The sequence below is a fragment of the Monodelphis domestica genome, chromosome 4 (assembly GCF_027887165.1).
Source record: "Monodelphis domestica isolate mMonDom1 chromosome 4, mMonDom1.pri, whole genome shotgun sequence".
Taxonomy (NCBI): domain Eukaryota; kingdom Metazoa; phylum Chordata; class Mammalia; order Didelphimorphia; family Didelphidae; genus Monodelphis; species Monodelphis domestica.
Window position 1 is genome coordinate 52,884,906 of NC_077230.1, and position 20,933 is coordinate 52,905,838.

Genomic DNA, 20,933 nt, shown 5'->3' on the forward strand with positions numbered 1-20,933 from the left:
AGCTTTCCTAAACTTACATCATCTAGGAATAATAGTATCCATTTTTCATTCCTCACAAAAACCTTGTGAGGACTGTGAGTAGAATGTACAAATTCTTTGAAAAATTGTGGCGCTCTATTCAAGCATACCAAATTATTACTTTTTCACCTTAGACCACCATTTGTTCTCTGCTTTGTTTTAGAAACTCCACCTATTGTATGAAAGTGTCCATTTCACTGACTGTGGGTGAAAATGACACTGGGCTCTGCTACAATTCGAAGATGAAGTATTTTGAAAAAGCTGAGCTTAGCAAAAGTAAGGAAATCTCATGCCGGGACATAGAGGATTTTCTAACACCATACAAAGAGCCTGAAATCCTGTGGTATAAGGTAAGTAATAGAGAGGTCCAAGTTTCCAATAATAAATTACTATATATTGAGTTCTATGGCTTTTTGGGTTCTCCAAACCTTTTAGAGAGGCAGCATAGTTTACCTTCGATTCTCTTGGAACTATGTTGTTTCAGTTATTTTGAGAATGTGTATTGTTGTGAAAGGATTTATTCAGTCTACCTAGCTATAAAGAAGAAAGTACTGGATGAAATTATGAGATAAATTTCTATTTTTAGATAATACTTTGGTTTTTTCCTTGGCCACTGTTGATTTGGCCAAGAGTGGAAAAATATAATTTAAACATTTTTCTCCCAGACAATAGAGAATAATAACAACTGGTCTCTGGGCCAGCCTCTTTCTACATATCTCATTTCTATTTCTTACTTCCTAAGTGGCTTTGAATGTTTCACTTTGAAGTTGTCTCTGCCACTCCAGTATTTGATTTAAGGCATTATTTTAAATTGATTTGGACAGGAAACTTGGGAAACCTCAATTGAGCATTTTCTCTGCTTTGTCATCTTGGCTTACCCCCTGAATGTTGATTCACTTTTTTTTAAAACATCAATCTTTATGATTTCCCTGAAAGATCAAGTTTTAAGATATTATTGTATATTTGCTCTTATGAATTGATGTTGTTGTAAAGGGTTTGTGGTCATATTTATTCTGGCTTATGTGCTTCAACCTAAGAATATTGATCCATTCTTTACTCTTTTGTATTCATCACAGCAGAGTATTGAGAGTTCTTTGCCTGAATATCTAAGCCACTTAAGGAATTTTATGAATGGAACCAGAAATAGAGAGAAAATACCATCAAAAGAGAATATATAGAGTTTATGAATAAATTAAACAATGAACTAAATTCATGTTTTCTAAACCAGTAACTTTATGTAATTAACAAGTGAAATGAATATGAAATGCTTAGGGTAGCAAATCATATTTTAATACTTTTAGTCTCACTTGAGACAGTCATTATTTTTGTCTGTTTCAGCACTTTCTACAGAATTTTTTCAATGATTTCTTCCTACTGCCTCAAAATTGGAGGCTATGAATTTCAAGAATCATTTATCCTTTTAACACCAATTTATTTTCAAGCTACTTAACTGAACTGCATGTAATTCAATTCAACACTCATATATTAAACCTTCTCTTGGGGACAGACACAGTTGCAGGCCCTGGAGATATAAATGTGATGACCACACTGTGAATTATAATACAAGATAGAATTTGACTGGGGGGAAATGCTCCTGACACAGGGTCCTAGGGAAATGTAAAGAAGGAAAGAAAACATTGACCTGAGGATATCAGGGAAGGGTTTATTACAAAGGTAGTAAAACTTTGAGATGGAATAAACTGCATGAATAGCATAGCTCAGCTTGCACTTGGAAAAGAATCTCATGGACAATTGCCAGTAGTCAAAGAGCCTTTGCTTGAAGATTTCTTGTTAATGGGGGATTTATTGCAAACAAGGGCGACAGACTTCCTTTTTGAAGACCACTATTTATTAGGAAGTTGTAGTTTTTTCCTTGTCTCTGAAATGTCTACATCTGCTCTTTTACGACTTCTAATTGTTGCTAATATCTATAATCTGAGACCATCCCCAAAAGTCTAAATGCTTGTAGTAACCCTTAAAAAACCCTTTTCTGGATTTTCTCTGTTTTAAAATATTCTTCTTTAGGTGATGCTCTTCTTAGTGGTGCTCCTAACTCAGAATAATATTCCACATATAATCTCTCTAGGGCAGAGAATACTGGCATTGTATCATAGGAAAGTAAATCTTCAAAGACATAAAAAGATGTTATCAGGTGATTGCATCAAAAATAAATGATGAGCAAATTCCTGATATGAAAGATTGGCTTAGCTATTGAAAATAAAATTGTGAGAGCACAGTTTTGTTAATGTAATGGAACTCAACATAATAGAAAGATAGATAGATAGATAGATAGATAGATAGATAGATAGATAGATAGATAGATAGATGGATGGATAGATAGATGGATGGATGGATGGATAGATAGGTAGATTTGTTTATATTTACATATAGATATATTATTCTAATTTTATGTTTATTGTGTATAGTTATATTTTCATCCTTTGTTAATTTAATACATGATTTTCTCTTTCTCTCCCTGACCCACTATCTTTCTTAGTCTCTCTCTGTCTCTACTTCTGCCTCTGTTTTTGTCTCTTTCTCTGAATGTCTTTAATACTATTAACTGAACTCATTGAAACAACTTCAGATAATACCATATTATAAGAAGTATTCCTTTATAGAAAAATTTCTTCAAAATTAAAATAGGAAAATTCCTCTCTGAGTCACCGTCCCTCGGTTTTGTCTGTAACTTTTTTCTGAAATGGCTAGTTAGAATCACTGCTATTTTTCTGTGGCTTCTGTGAAATTTCCCTTCAGAGATCAATATGCATCCTCACAGGGCCAGTCTCATATTTTCTCAACATAGAGTAACACATTTAGAGTTTCATCAAAGCTTAGCTATTTTCTTATTTGAAATTCTTCATGTAAAGAAATGTCTTACATGTGAGTATAAACTGCTTTTTCTTTTTAAAAAATTTCACTTCCTGTTCCTTTTATTTTTTTGTTACCTGTAGAAACATTTTTTTAAAGAATTGCTTTCTGATCTTTTATAATCCAAATTCTTTTCCTCCCTCATCTTTTTTTCCCCTTCCCACATGAGTAACAATTTGATATAGGTGGTTCCAGTATTGTTAGGCAATACAAATTTATATATTCCTTATATCATAAAAGAAGACATCTAACATATGAGAAAAAAAAACTCATAAAGGAAATAAGGCAAGTAACCATATGGTACAATTTGTATTCATAATCTGAAAGTTCCTTCTGTGGCTGTGGATACTATCTTGCATTCTTGCATTGTTGATAATAGTTTAGTCCTTCATGGCTAATCATAGTACAATGTTAGTGTGTAAAATCTTCTCCAGGTTCTGTTCATTTTACTTAGCATCACTTCATGAAACTCTTTCCAAGTATTTCTGAAATCATACCATTCATCATTTCTCATCCATTATAATAATATATCATAACGTGTTTGGCCATCTCTGAAATGATAGATTATCCCTTTAGTTTCCTTTTTTTTTTGCCACCACAAAGAGAACTGGTATAAATATATTTCTACACATAGGTCCTTTCCCCTTATCTATGATCTCTTTGGGAAATAGACCTAAGAGTGGTTTTGCTGGGTCAGAGATTATGCACAATTTCATGGCCCTTTGAGCATGGTTCCAAAATGCTCTCCAGTTTGGTTCACAGATCTACCAGCAATGTGTTAGTGTTCTAATTTCCCCATTTCCCCTCTAGCATTTATCATTTTCCTTTTGTATCATATCAGTCCATTTGACAGGCCTGAGGTGGTATCTCAGAATTGTTTTAATTTGCATTTTTCTCATCAGTAGTAATTTGAAATATTTTATATGACTATAGATGTTTTTGATTTCTTTATCAGATAGTTTATATCCTTTGACCATTTGTCAATTGATGATTGCTTTGTATTATACATTTTTGCATTATATATTTGACTCAGTTTTCAATATATTTGATAAATGAGGTCTTTTCAGAGGTACTTCCTATAATTTTTTTCTCAATTAATTGTTTTCCTTCTTATCTTGGTTGCATTGTTTTTATTTGTGCAAAACTTTTTTCTTATTTAATGTGATCAAAATTATCCATTTTTCTTTTTTGCAACATTCTGTCTAATATTGTCATTAATTCTTTCTTTATCCATTGGTCAGAAAGATAAATTATTCTGTTTCACCAATTTGTTTATGGTTTCATCCTTTATTTCAAGGTCATTAATCTCCTTTGATTTTATCTTATTTGTTGTGAGATGTTGGACTTTATCTGCTTTCTGCCATGCTTTTTTCCAGTTTTCCCATCACTTTTTTGTTAAATTGTGAGTTCTCCTAAAAGCTTGGAAATTTGAGTATTGAAACCTAGGTTACTGTGATCACTTACTTTTGTGTGTTGATTACCAAATTTATTTCATTTGTCCACTACTCTATTACTTTGCCAGTATCAGATCACTTTGATGATTTATACTAAAGTTTGAGATTTGCTATGGCTTCTTATTTCTTTTCATTAAATTTTATAATATTGATCTTTTAGACTTAGAGATAAATTTTATTATTTTTCTAACTCTAAAAATTATTTTGGGAAAGCTTAATTGTTATGACATTGAATAGGCAAATTAATTTAGGCAGCATTGCCATTTTCATTATATTGGCTTGGTCTACCAATAGGCAATTAATGTCTTTTCAGTTGCTTGGGTCTGACTTTATTTGTCATTAAAGTGTTTTATAATTATATTCATATAGTTCTTGGATAATACTTGCAGGTATTTGATATTTTCTTCAGCTATTTTGAATGCAATTTCTCTATCTTTAGCTGTTGGACTTTATTGGTAGTATATTGAAATACTCATAATTTTGTTAAAGTTGATAATTTTTTATTATTTTTAGTTGATATTCTAGAATTATCTAGATATACCAACATGTAATTTATATTCATTTATTTATTTTTTTAAACTCTTACCTTATGCCTTGTATTGGTTCCAAGGCAGAAGAGTGGTAAGGGCTAGGCAATGGGGGTTAAGTGACTTATCCAGGGTCACATAGCTGGGAAGTGCCTGAGGCCAGATTTGAACCTAGGACCTCCTGTCTCTAGGCCTGGCTCTCAATCCATTGAGCTACCCAGCCACCCCCACCAACATGTAATTTAAATTAAAAAAAAATATTTCTTCACTGCCTATTCTTTTTTTTAAGACTAAAACAATTATTTAGTAGCTTTATTACACACACACACACACACACACACACACACACACACACATATATATTATAACAATACAATAAACTATCTGGTGGTACAGAAAATTTTTCCTACAATCACAAAATATTCACTTAAAAGTTCATTTCCAGGAAAAATGGTTCCCTCTACTTCTAGATCATCCTTCAGCTTATCTTGACTTTGTTTTTGTTTTTGTTTTTTTTCTTTTTTAACTCAAGATCAATCTGATGAATCAGTCATCTGGGTGTCCAATCTCTGTCCCTCACCTCTTGATAAAAAGAAAGGGATGCTATGATGAAAATGTTTGGTATTTTCCATTCCACCTATAATCTATTATAAAAGTGTTATTCTGCAAGCATTTAGTTAAGAAAAAAGGTAAACAATAAAACACAATTTTTCTTTAAAAAATCTAAGCTTACAATAAGGGCATTTATCAGTCAGTATGCAAGGATTCACAATGGCCACTTGCTTTTTCTTCTAATTGACAAATGCTTTTTAAAGTCAGTAGCACACGTAAATAGCAAGTGGGTTTTGAAACCCCCTCATGTTCTTATAGTGAGCATTTTTGATATAACTAAAGTGTTACAACACATGAAATTCTAATCAGTGAATGCAATGCATCTTTATAGGTTACTTTCTGTCCTTGTTATTTGAGAGGAACTGAGATACTATTGTCACCATCCAAATCCTCTAGTGTATTAAAAAGTGGCAGTAGTTACAATCATTCAATTTCAGCTCCTTTCTGGGGCTTTTTACAGCAGATTCTTAAGTATAGTTCTCAATCTTGGAAACATAGCAATGACACAAATACAAAATGCTCAATTTTTTGTCTGCTTTAAAAATATGGTCAACATACCATTTATTAGTTATTAATACAACAGTAATTTTGTGCTAAGAATTACGAACCTTTGACTCTAGGTAATTCAGCTCACAAAGAGAATCTGATAACAGTTGAAAAAATTAATACATTTCTTTAAAAAAAAGCTTGTACCAATTTCTTATTAAACTGAAATGACTACAAAAGGAATGACAAATGACTTGACAAAAATGTACTAAAAATTTTGAAAATTTTAGCTAAGAGTAGTCAGAATTTCAGTTTACTAATATTTATACATTTTATGTCATATAGTTGAAGCTATCACATACAAGAAATCAAAAAATAAATCACCTTGAAACCTAACTAAATTGCATATTCTAGGAATACAATCTCTATAATTAAAAAAAAAAGTTGCACACAGTAGTTAGTTCAAAAAATCTGTTCCTTCACCTCTTGGCTTGTGAAAAACGTTTTCAAGAGTTCACTCTAAATGATTAACAAAATCTTTAACTATTACGTGTAGTTGGTATTTTGTTTTCCCCTTCTATTTCTTCCACTCCTGCTTGGGTCATAAGGTCAGGATGATTTTCTCCAGATCATCAATGCAACTGCTCATATCATCAATTCTGCCAATTATCTGGTCTGACATGGTCTGAAATTTGTCCTGCATCTGCTGGAGAAATGTATGAACCACAGTGGTCAGGTCCTGTACAGTTTTGGGGTTTGTCTCCACCATTGCTCTGGCTCCAGACTCCTTCACTGCCTATTCTAATTCCTTCAACTTATTTCTCTGATCTTATTGCTATCTTTTTCTTACTGCTATATCATTTCCAATATGATATTGAATACCAGTGGTGGTGATAGGCATCCTTGCTTCACCATTGATCTTATTGGGAAGTCTTCTAGCTCATCTCCATTAGAAATAATGTTTGTTGATGGTATTATATATATGTATATGTACATATATATGTTATTCATCATTTTGAGAAATTGTCCACTTATTCCAATGTTCTCTAATATTTTTGTAATAAATGAGCGTTGTATTTTCCCAAACTATTTTTTCCCATCTATTGAGATAATTATATGGTTTCTCTTGCTTTTGATATTGATATGGTTGATTATGCTGAAAATTTCCCTAAAATTTAACTATTCCTACATTCCTAGTATAAACTTAATTAATTAATTAATTAATTATATTATATATATAATTATATATATAATATATATAATATAATAAATTAATTAACCATTACTAATCAGAAGATAAACTTAGCCTGTATTCAGTATTAAATGACTACAGATTTGTAAGTGGTCTTTTTAGTCCTATAGAATGACTAGCATAAATTTAGGATATGAAGACTATCATTTTTATATAGAGAGAACAAATTTAATGTTAAGGACTTCATACCCTCACTAATAACACTATAGTCATTAGAACATAGATTAGGTATTCCACATTGATTATAAGAAACTGTACAACCTAATATTCATAGCAAAATTCTCTAAATCAGAGAAGTTTGAATAGAGAATGTCATTTCAATTAAACTATGGGGAACTATAAATAACACTAAGCAACAGAATATAACACTGGCACTATAGAGGAAAAGGATTAGTCTGCTGAACTCAGTATGGCTGAGCTAATTATATGAGTTATACACATGCTGTGCAAATGCATGTATATGCCTAATGTTTTAAAACATAATATCAAAGACATTTTATATTACATATGTATATATATTTAATCATATGACAATGATTCATAATTACCATTAGGCAAATCATTATACTTTGCCTAACAACTAAATTTTAATTCCCTGAATAAAAACAAAAAACGACCATTTCATAAGCCTAGGAAGATTAAACAAAAACATATATGCATCTTTGTGGGAAATAATTGGCAAGATTCTCCATTCCACAAATGTAAAGTCAGTACTCCACTTAAATCAGTTTGGCATTCAACAACAAAAAAATTGTATTTGGAAAAAAAATGAAGTTGTTCAGATGCTTTTCATCATCTCTGAAATGTTTATTTAACTTTTAGTTTTGGAATCTGGTTATAGTAATAAGACTTTTGTTCCCAGAAGCATAATTCTTAGGTACCATGTAGAAATTGTAATTTGACAGACAAGAAAAAAATTAAAGTTGAAATTTATTAAGCTATTAATATAGCTTAATTAGATGAATTTTACATGCCTGTAGAACATACTATGTCAATGCATTACTGATATTGATATAATTTCAGATAAAACTTTTAATGAATTATATAATCATCTATATATTTTATAGGTAACAGATAAAATATAAGAACTTCCTCCAAAATTTTACATGTAATTATAATAACTTTTTTCTTTTTTATAATAACTTTTTTCTTTCTTTTCTTCCAAGAATATTGAAATAGATGTTTGTAACTTATTTTTCTTTATATAGGAATGCAGAACAAAAACATGGAGGCCAAGTATTATATTCAAAAGGAATATTCTTCTAATACGAGAGGTTAGAGAAGATGACATTGGAAATTATACATGTGAGTTAAAATATGGAGGCTTTGTTGTTAGAAGAACGACTGAACTCACTGTCACAGGTAAGTACACAAATTTACACATCAGGTTTTATTGTTTATTGGAGGCTTATTCTATACACTCTGCAAATCAAATTTGACTAAGTGATAAGGGGATGTGAATTGCTAACACTTACTGCTTCTGAAATTTAGACAATCTGTATTTGAAATCAAGTTGCTATATTAAAGTTGCTATATTGTAGGGAATTTTAGGATATTCAATACACAAATAGAAAATTGCCATGTAATTTATTTATCTATTTGTATATTTATTCATAGAAACTTTTTAAAATACTTGAAAAATCCATGTACTTTTTGTAAATCAATTGGTTTCATTTCAGATATATTTTCTATGTTCAGGGACTACTACTTTTTAAGTTTAGGAGAATAGCAATTCCCTCCCCCCCATTTTAAATGTATTCAGTTATTTAATTAAGGTTTAGTTATTCATTATTAGTCTTTGTAAATGATTAAAGATTTAATCATGTAGAGTATAATTATTATGGAATTATGGCAGATATAATATATGAAATCAATGGAGCACTGGACCAAGAGTCAAAATAAAGCACTAGTTCTTCCTCCACTAAATAGTACCTGAATTACCTTAAGGAAGTCAATTCCATTATTTCTCTGGGTCTAAATTTCATCCATTGAAAAATGGAGAGAATCATATCTATTATATTGTTCTTCCAAGAATATTGTGAGGATAAGTCACTTGATATGTGCTAAAGAATTCTGTAAATGTTAAAATATCATACAAATGGTACCCTTCATTATTATTCATATAAGTGATATTCGAGTTAAATATGTAGATCTTAGTCCTAGAATTAATGGAATATGTTCCTCAAAATAAAAGCATAGAATGGATATGCAAAACGAGGACATTATGGAATTTAGCTCTTTTGAAAATGCTAAAAAATGCTAACACAGCAAAGATGACACATTTTATAATTATACTTAAAGTAGAATTTGTATTGGAATATTATATCTGGCTATACTCTTGTGAGTAAAAGCTCATTGGTACACCCACTATATTCAAAAATCTTCAAACTGTGACAAATTACAATTGTTGTTACTTTTTGTACTTATTGTGAGCTTTTCAAGTTGATAATTGTGACATAGTAGGAAATGTAAAAGAACCTGAATTTGTTATTGTTTTTCCAAAATATTTGACAGCACAGGTATAAAGGTGAAAATCATAATCATATTATTTTGTGTTCAGCATTTTGTCCTCAGCTGATATATACAAAAATTTTAAAGGATACTCTGGTGAAGTTGTTTGTTTGTTTTTGCAACTTTTTCTCATTTCACATATATTTTTTCAAGTCAATAATATAAGGACAATGAGTTTGGAGTGTCTGTCACATATCTTAGTTCTGCAATATTTTCTTTAAACATAATTTATTTTTATTTGAAGAATTTAAAAAATACATTGTGTTAATTTCAATGTTACCCAGTAAAATAGAATTCGTTTCCTATTTGAATGGTGACAGGTGCCATCTTAGAAATATCAAAGAAAGAACTGATTGTCAGATGGCTTGCTTTTGTATGAAATATAGAATGAATGCTCTTGGATCATATTGGATTTATACCAGTGGTAGATAGCTAACTTTCTCAGGAAACAAATGATGGAAGCACTTATATAATAAATAGCTTTTCATTCTTTCAGAATTATGTAGTTCAGGGAATATGCATGTATAAATACATATACGTGTGGAAATATGTGTGTATGTGTATACATGAAGTTTCTGTGATTTACTATGGAATTGTTTCATTAATTGGTTCTCTCAAAAAATGTTAAGTGAAATGAAGTTATGGTAAGAGGATAAATTAGTTACTTAGAAACAACAACAGATATAGGTAACTGACCACATGATGTTACAGTAGTTGTGACTCTGGTGAATTTTATTATAAAGTATACATAATACTATGGCAAAATGATACCAGACAGGGCAAACTTATATAGAATTTCCTTGCATTTTGGAATTCTCCTGCTTAATAGCTATGTCTGGATATGAAATCTAAATTAATACTTTAACACTTCACTCCACTATCTTGCCAACAGCCTAATAAAAAACGCCCGATAAATGTTCCTACGTTGCATTTCCTTTATAAAATAGATTGAATTTTCTTCTTTCTGAAAGCTGCCAATCATTATTGAAGTGGTGTCTCTCAGGTGCAGAAATTTTGATAAGAGAAGTTTAATCAGCAGTGTAATGGAAAGTGGGAAAAGATGCCTTCTGAGGAGAAAATAGGAGCCGGTTTCTAATCTGTCTTCTTTGGCTTACAAAGTCAGCCTAAAACTAACCCTTCGTATTAAACTTATTCCTTCTTGCACTGATTCTATGAATCTAAACCACTGTGACAGGTATCTTTCAAGTAGTAAGACATAAAAAGAAAAAAATTCATATCCATCAAAGGAAAGAAGTATTGCCTCATAGCAGGGAAGAAATTGAGAAAGCTTCCCTAGGAAAAATTGCTATCCAACCAAAGAGCACGGAGCCTGTATTCTCTTTGAGTTCTACACACACCGATTTAGGTAAAAAAAGAATTGACAATATCCACAATTTCATATAAATGGGACAGCTGCTTGCTCAGCTTTGTGAATAGTGCATATTAAAATGAATTTTAAGTATTAACATAAAGTCTATTGAATGTGCAATTTATTCATATTAAATTGCTTTAAATAATGTGATATCCTAACAGATTTCCTATGCATATAGCCAAAGGTTAATCCAATTCTTGGGACATAAATCATGTCACTCAGTACAACAGGGAAGGGGGATAAATTTCTATATGATAATGAATCATTGTTTTATATACTTTATGGTCAGTGCATCTGGATCACACTTCCTCAAAAACATAATAAAATCCTTTTTCCCAATGGTGCCTGCTTTTCTTATGAAAAATATTTAGACAGTAGAAAAATTCTTTTCTAAATCAAAAGTCATGAATATGAAGCAATAAAGTACAATAAAATTTCCCAAAAGACAGAATGGTTCAATGAGGTTGTCATATTGCTAGTATTGTTTAATAAATTTTCATGTCCTTTTCATTTAATATTTTTCTTAAATAGAAAGCATGATGATTGACTGAAATGTACATAAGCATATAAGGTATTATGAATAAAATATAATCAATTTATAGGTTTATATTTCATAATATGCACATTTTATTTTATTGTATACATGCAAATGTATTTTATGCAAACATTAAAATCATGATTTGTGCATGCATATATTTGTGCTTAATGTGTTTTGTGAGTATATACATATACATATCATATCTAGGCATTGAAATTATATTTGTCCCCATGAAGATTTATAGTTTTCATTTTTAACAACAAATATTTTGTTACAAAAATTATATTTTTTCTAGCAAATAGTCTATATTTCAATAATACTGCTATGCCAGTGATTGGCATACTCGTTTACTATACCATGTCAACCAATTTAAACACCTATGGTCAACTCAAAACAAATAAATATTCCACCTGAGAATCTATAGATTCTCAATAAAGCATAAAGTAGATGTCATGGATTCAGACTCTTCTACTATGCAACCAATTGAGTCCTGACTTGGAAAGCAGATGAGATCTCTCTCCTTCTATGAACCCCAACAGCATTCTTAAGGTCTATGATTTTGAACAAGGGATCATTTAATCCTGCTTTTTTTTTAAGATGGAGAAATTGAGAACTAAAGAGGTGAAGTGACTTGTTCTAGGTTGCAGAGATTATTTGGGTCAAAACCTGGATTCTAACTGAAGTCTTGTGAGTCCAAGTTCAGTACTCCTCCTCTGTCCCACCATGTCTTCACAACTTTTCCTTCACTTTTCCATCTGTTTCACTTTTCTGTTTTCTGTTAGGCACCCAATTGCTTAGATAAACAATAAATTAATCTCTTAAAAGTTTATATACTTCTTTGTACCAAAGTAGCTAAATAAAGATGGGCATGTATTCATGAGGTTAGATTGGATCAAAGGGTCTTGAAGGAAGAAAATTTGTATTAATTAAGGGTCTATATGCTAGGCATTATATTAAGAATTTTAAAATTTTCTTGCTATTTTATCTACATTTTATAGTTGAAGAAAATGAGGCAGATATATGTTCAGTAACTTGTCTATGATAAGACAGATAATCAGTGTCTGAGGCTAGATTTGAACTCAGACCTTCTTAATTCTAGGACCAATGCTCTTTCACTGTTCTAACTAGCACTCTCTAGACTAGATCATGGATAAGTCTCAGATGCCTATATGAATCTCAGAGAATTAAAGAAGTACCTGTAATCATTATGATGGGTCAATGAAAAGGTCTAGAGAAGGACAAGTCTAATTTCTAAGTTAAAAAAATGTTTTTATAAATGAATGACCATTGAAAAAAATAATCTCTTATCTGGCTTTACTGCATGTGGTGTCCAGGTAGGGTAGAAGTGATAACAAGAATAAAATAAGTATACTTTTAAATGTATTTTCTCTTCTCCAAATGATTGAAGTCAATGCATTCCTCATCTAATGGCGCTCCAAGAAATTGCATATTCTTTGCATTCTTTTTGATTTCAGAATGGCAAATAGGACAGTTGTCTCAATTTTTGATCAGTTTTTGTTTAACCTCTCCTATATATCTACCTCTCTCTGTCCTGAACAAATGCTTAAGTTTGCATGAATATCTTTTCTGAGCTTTTTTTGTTTGCTTTTTATCATTGTTTAGGGTTAAATTTATTGTAAAATATAGTCTATTCCCATCTTCCACAAGCATGTATACATGTATAGGTGAATTCTCATAGTTCATCTTGAAATATAGATTTTTCATCTGCATGACTCTTTCCAGTAGTTTTACATATTTTATTGAGTTACTTTCCTGAATCCATTCATATGCATTTTAATTATCTATCATCTAGAAATAATCTTTGTCTTAAAATATATTTTGTCTTTGTGATTTATTGGATTTCAATCTGTGACAATATTATTTTGCATATTGTGAAAGAAACTGGGAGTTAAAGGGAAATCAATGCAATCTTATTTTGGCATTTAGAGAAACCGTCTTCTACATCTCCAGGGTATGAAATGTTGGCATACTATGTAATTATATACCAAAGGGACATGTTAGCAAAGGAATCTATATTCCCTCAGGAATACTTTTTAATTGGAAAAAAATAGAGGTTTGACATGAGGCCAAGAAGACTAATAGGCGGAATTCACTAGTCACTGCAATGCAGGATTCACTATTTACAAATCATAAAATCTTCAAATTAATTTCAAAATTATTTTTGTCAAAATTTCAGATCATTTTGGAGATCATCATTTTCTTAAAAAGAGAATCTTGGAGTGAGAGAGATGGAATAAAGCTGATTGTGATCATTTAAAAGTGATCATTGCATTTTGAAAGTTTCAATTACCTTCCTTTTCTTCTTGCTACCTTGACCAAGCTAAAACAAAAAACTCAGAAGTCCTACTTTTCTCTCTTCTATTCTGAAGCAACTGTTTCATTTTGTGCAACTGTATGAAAGAAAAACATCTTCCTGAGGGTGTGCTATAATTCTAAGGCATGCAGTGAATAGAACATTTTGTTGACTGAATCTTGGGGGGGTGCCTTGATTCTAAAGGGGGTTTGAGGAGCTGTTGTCTTACTTGGGGACCAGGAAACACCATCTTCCTGTTATTTATTTCCTTGCTTGCTATACTGTGTATTCAGTTATTAAGAACTTAGATAGCTACTATTCCCCATATTATATCCTCCAAAATATCTTGATTTTCCTATCCTGTACATTTTCTGGTTTGTTGTCTAAAGTCGCTTTTAAAATGTAGCCCCTATTACTGAAATAGAACAATTAAGTATGTTATAAGAAGAATTGCAGTTTAAACAAAACTTCAAATAATAAAGACATTATACTTCGATTAATTATACAAATATTGAATTAACATTTTGGCACTCAGAGAACTTTTGGTAGGTTAAAGAATTCATTCATTCTTTTTAAAAACAAAATTCTGGTAAGTCACATCTTCCTTACTTGTGGGTTTTGTTGTTGTTTTAAACTAACTTGATTGATATACATTGGTCGCTTTTATAATTAATATTTTTTTAAATTCAGAGATGAGATTTATTTGAATGTGTCATATATGTGTGTGTTTTTCTCTTAAAGATTTATTTGAGTTTTATAATCATATATTCAACCAAACAACTAACATAAATATTGAGAGTGGGGTATGCTGTAGCCCACTGAGCTCTACAGCAAAGAGATGTCCTCAGTTTAACAATTTGGCACTAATTCCTTAATCAACACTCTATGTATATAACACATTTGCTTTTCCAATTCATTAATCAAAAATCTTCATATGTTATGAATCAATTTAAATATTAATTTATTTGGGTAACATTTTTAAATGAAGTAATCTTTAAGAATTTTATGAAAAGCTCTCTCGAATTCCTAATAATACAAAAAATAATATTCACTTTAACTGAGATATTAAATTGATTAACCTTATTTTTTAAATGAAATGAAATTATTCTGTCAATATTTTTCCTTAGTGAACCCAAGATGGTTTATAAAGATAATCTATGAACCAAATGGTTTGAACTAAATGATTTTAAAGGACTTTCAGGTTGCCCCAGTCATTAAGTTTTATGTACCATAATGTTAAATTAATTTCTTCTTTATTACAAGGATTCAGAATGAATCTTCTAAAAAACTTTTTTAAAAGTTTGTAAGGATTAAACATCATTCTCATTGGTCTCTAGTTTTTGGAATTCATTTTTTTCTCAGTCTTAAGTAATCAGGATTTTTATCTCTATCTATATTAGGTATCTCTTAAGTTTTACATGATTTCTCAAAAAATACTGATTCCAGTCTTACATTTCAGTGCTTGAGTAACAACATGACATGAAGCAAATATTTAACAAACTACTATTATTCATTAATTGCTGATATGAAACAATGATCATATCCATTGGCAAACCAAATGAATTAGTCTTAAGAATAGGTTTCATTCAATATATTCATGATTTATATTAATTATGGAAAATATTTTTATTGAATTCTCAACAAAGTATGAAAGTTGAATAGAAATCATTTATCATTGAATGTGTTTTAAATTTTTCTTTGAGCACAGAACTTTTTGAATATAGAAATAAATACGATTCAGTAAACATAATGCAATTTGACCATAATTTGTTAATTTATTATGTTACAATCATGATTCAAGGTAGTAGATTTTAAAAAGCAAAGATAAAAATAGTCTCTATTCTTATGAAGCTTATATTCTTCAGAGGAAAAATTAAACACAGATATGCAAATATAACATATGGTGAAAGTAAATAAAAGAATATTTCAGTTAGAGAGTTGGAAGAAGCAGAGAGATTAGCAGTAATGACTGGGGCAACCTGAAAGTATCTTCTCTAGGATTGCACTTGAGTTGATCCTTGAAATGAGCTAATGATTCCAAGAATTAGAGATGTGAAAGAGAATTCTTTGCTCTATTGTCTATCCTGAGTTAACACTAACTTAAGTACCTAACTATATTGTGAATACAGGATTAACTCTCCTTTATCTACCTTTTGATTGAATGAACAGCAGCTTGAACTAGGTGGAGGAGCTCACAAACCACTTAGTGAATTCACACCCTACCTAGTGCTAGGTAAGAAGTCAGCAAGATACTTGGAGAGCTTCACCCTTTTTTCTAACTCAAATAGTCAGAAACTTATGAATTATTTTAAGAGTTCACACCCTCAGAAACTGTGCACCCTAAGACTATTTGCCCCTCCAGAAGGTTCAAACTGGTTCCCATAAACACTGTCCTTTGGGCAGTGTTAGACAATTTGGAAGCTATGATTGGCCCCTGTGAAGAGGGGAGAAGAAAAGAAGTCACTATAAAAGGCCCTGAATTTCTGAAGCTAGGCAGAAGTTGACTACAAGAAAGAAGTGGACTTCAAGAAGGAGTTGGACTTCAAAAATGAAGTCAGCTTAAGGAAAAAAGTTGGCCCAAGAGAAATAGTCTTTCCCTTCCTGTCTTCTGGAGAGAGTTGAAGGTTAATAAGTCCTGATTGAGGGAAGCACTGGAACAATATTTAGTTAGATAGGTTAATGTCTTCTCTACCCTCTTGTATTTCTCTACTTTCACTCTTTCTACCTCTCTTGTAAATAAAAGCTATTAAACATCACTTCAATTTTGAGAAATATTATTTGAATCATATATTTTAGTCACACCCTTAATTTTAACCCTTACAGAGATAAGGAGGTACAATATTGTACTGTATATGAGGAAGAGCAAATTAAATTTTTCAATTAGACATTCTGCTATGTGAGGAGAAATAATGTGTAGTCATTCTGTAAAAATAGATCAGAGCAATATTATGAAGAATTTCATTTGCCAAACAAAATTCAAAATTTAACAAATAGGCAATAGAGAATCAATGAACTTTCTGGAGCATGAAAATGACATTTTCAAATACATGAATAAGCCATTTAAATTTAGAAGTGTTGCACTAGGTATATAGGATAGAGAAATGGTCAGATGTAAGGATCACAATTGAGAAACAATTACAATAGTGTAGTGGCACTGAACTTTGATTGTAACTGTGTGAACGAAGATATGGAGAATGAGGTACAATCTCATAAAGATTAAATAAAGTACACTTGACTTTGAGTTGTTAATTATTTCCCTTAGCCTTTTAGTTGATTTTCTAAGATTCTTTTTTTCCTTTTTTTCCTTCAGAATATTTTTCCATGGTTACATGATTCATGATTCCCAAACCTCTTTCCTCTCCCTTCCCAGAGCTGACAAGCAATTCCACTGGGCTATTTCCATGTTATTCATATTTGCAGGAGAATGGTCTTTTAACATCAAAAGCCCTCATCGAACTACATGATCAATCATATGTTTTTCTTTTGTGTTTCTGCTCCCACAGTTCTTTCTCTGGATGTGGACAGCATTCTTTCTCATAAATTCCTCTGGATTATTCTGGATCATTGCATTGCTGCTAGTAGAGAAGTCTGTTACATTTGATTGTGCCACAGAGTATCAGTCTCTGTTTATAATGTTCTCCTGGTTCTGCTCCTTTCACTCTGCATCAATTCCTAGAGGTCTTTCTAGTTCACATGTAATTCCTTAGTTCATTTTTCCTTTCAGCACAATAATATTCTATAACAGCCAGAATGTAAGGGGTTAAAATTAAAGGATTGGACTAAATTTATCAGTGTGGTCACTAGGAATTAATTAATTCCAAATGATTTTTTAGCAATTTATTTATAAAATATAGAAAGAATAGAAGTAAAGAAATGAGAAAGAGGGCAGTGTAAGAAATCTAGCTTAATGAGCTAGAGTATTTCTCAAGCCCTGGCTTTCCTCAAATAGGGCTCCAAAAACCAAGATGGAGGTAGTAGGGGTCAATTAAACAAGGGTTTCAACCACAAGGCCTCCTATAAGAAGAGGGGCCCTTCTGAAGGTTATTATTCCTCAGAACAGACCAGGGAAAGGAATCAGCCTTTCTCACTCACTCACATGATAGTCCTAATAGAAGCTAAAACTCTGACAAGGTCAAGTTGAAGGTAAAAGACCCAACTCAAATTCAGAACTCTGAAGAACTAAGAACTGCCCCTCACAGGAAGTTGTAATGTCTTTTAATGATGCTTCTTTATTTACTGTACCTTCCTCTACTTTTATGTGGACCAACTATATACTGTAAATTTTCTTAGGACTGCCTAGGGAGCAGTCAAATCAATTGCTTCTGATTTGTCACCCAATTTCAGCACACATGAACTATAGACCTCTCCCACTTTAATGTAAGTGGAGTGTATACTCTTCTGGTGATTAAATCTAAAAATGGGCAGGAGAGAGTTAATCCCATTCATAATTCCATTACCACCAGATACCACTATTTATTCAGCAATTCTCCAATTGATAGACACCCTGATTTTTATAAGATTCTTTAATTATGCCATCATATCACTTGCAAAGAGTGATAGTTTAATCTCCTCACTGCCTACTTTAATCCCTTCAATTTCTTTTTCTTCACTGATTGCTACTGCTAGGATTTTGTATACAATATTAAAAAACAGAGGTGATAATGTGCATCATTCCTGATCTTATTGGGAAGGATCTTAACTTATTCCCTTTTCAGATGATACTTGCTACTGGTTTTAAATAAATGTTGCTTAATATTTTGAGGAAGGGCCCTTCTATTCCTATACCTTCTAGTGTTTTCAATAGGAATGAGTGTTGTATTTTGTCAAAGGCTTTTTCTCCATCTATTGAGATAATCATGTGATTTCTATTGGTTTTATTATTGATATGATCAATTATGTGGTTGGTTTTCCTAATGTTAAACCATCTTTGCATTCTTGGTATAAATCCCACCTGGTCATAGTGAATAATCCTTATGATAAATTGCTCTAGTCTTTTTGCTAGTATTTTATTTAAGATTTTTGCATCTATGTTCATTAAGGAGATTGGTCTAAAGTTTTTCTCTCTGTTTTTGGTCTGCCTGGCATTGGAATCACTACCATATTTATGTCATGAAAAGAATTTGTTAAGACTCCTTCTTTGCTTATTTTGTCAAATAATTTGTATATTGTTGGTATTAGTTGTTCTTTAAATGTTCAATAGACTTCACTTGTAAATCCATTTGACCCAGGGGATTTTTTCTTAGGAAGTCCCTTAATGGTTTGTTCAATTTTTTTCTGATATGGGATTATTTAAGTAATCTGTTTCCTCTTTTGTTAATCTAGGCAATTAATTTTTTGGTAAATATTTATCTATTAAACATAAATGATCATATTTATTGCCATACAATTGGACAAAATAGTTCTTAACAATTACTTTAATTTCCTCTTCTTAGAGGATTCCCACTCCTTAGAAGTGAGATCATCCTTTTCACCTTTGTTACTGTTAATTTGTTTTTCTTCTTTATTTTTTTATTAGATTATCAAGTGCTTTATCTATTTTATTTGTTTTTGAAGTACTATCTCCTAGTTTTATTTATTAGTTCAATAGTTCTTTTACTTTCAATTTTATGAAATTTTCTTTTATTTTTTTAGTTTTTTTTCAATTTAGTTTTTATCTGGAGATTTTTAATTTGTTCTTTTTTTAACTTTTTAAATTGCAAGCCAAAGTAATTGATCTCCTCCCTCTCAATTTTGTTATTATAGGCACTCAGAGATATAAATTGTCCTCTGAGTACTGCTTTGGCTGTATCCTATAGTTTTGATATGTGGTTTCATCATTCTCATTCTCTAATGAATTATGAAATTACTTCTATGATTTGTTTTTGATCCACCAGTTTTTAAGAATTAGATTATTTAGTTTCCAATTAATTTCATATTTGTCTTTCTGTGGACCCTTGCAAAATATCATGATTACTACTATTTTTTTAAATTTAGATGATGTACAATAAATTTTGCTTCATCATTTTACCTTTAATCTGTGTGTGTCACTCTGCCTCAGATGTGTTTCTTGTAAATAACAAATGGTAGTATTCTGGTTTTTAATCCAGAAGCTATCTACTTCCTTTTTATGGATGAGATCATCCCATTCGTATTCAGAGTTATAATTACTGTGTATTGCCCTCCATCATATTATTCCATTTAGATCTTTCTTTATTCCCTTTCACTCTGTTCCTCCTCACCAGTATTTTGCTTTTTCTCACCTCCCTTTCCCCCCCCCTCCAATTACCTTCCCCTTCCCTTGTATTATTTACCTTTTACTCCTCTTTAGGGTAAAATAGATTTCTATACCCCACTGAGCATACTTGTTTTTTCCCTCTCTGAGCCAGTTAAGATGAGAGTAAAGTTTAAACTTTGCCCATCACCACCCTTATCCTCCCCTCTCTATAATGACTTTTCCTACCTCTTTATGTTATGTAATTTATCCTATTCTATCTCTCCCTTCCCTTTTCTCAGTGCAAGCTGCTCTTTCACCCTTTGATTTTTTTTTACCTATCATTCATATGCATACATATCATATATAAATATCATTTCATATCATCCCATTTACCTATACATTACATCATCATAATCAGCTTACTTCCCCACCCTCTTTCTGAGTAAATTCCTTCAATCTTCTGTACCACTAAGAGTAATTTTTGAGAATTACAGATATCCTCTTTTCCATGTAGACATATAAAAATTTTGACCTTAACGGGTCGCTTAAATTTTCTTTTTCTTATTTACCTTTTTGGGTTTCTCTTGTGTCTCATATTTGTACTTCAAATTTCTTGTTTAGGTCTGGCTTATTCCTCAGGAATGCTTGGAAATATTCTATCTTATTGAATGACCATTTTCCCCAGGAAAGAATATACTCAATTTTGCTGGATAGATGACTCTGGATTGAAACCCAATTTTTTTGCCTTCCTGAATATCATATTCTATGCCTTTCAATTCTTTAAT

The 20,933-nt window shown here is 31.2% G+C and overlaps 1 protein-coding gene across 1 annotated transcript in view; it reads left to right on the forward strand.

Moving 5' to 3' along the window:
- Positions 1 to 20,933, forward strand: part of IL1RAPL1 (interleukin 1 receptor accessory protein like 1) — a 1,590,341-nt gene that overhangs the window by 912,360 nt on the left and 657,048 nt on the right. Inside the window, exons 4-5 of the mRNA XM_001362537.4 lie at positions 182 to 368; positions 8,429 to 8,582. Of these exons, the coding sequence (XP_001362574.3) occupies positions 182 to 368; positions 8,429 to 8,582 (341 nt within the window). The remainder of the gene's footprint in view (positions 1 to 181; positions 369 to 8,428; positions 8,583 to 20,933) is intronic.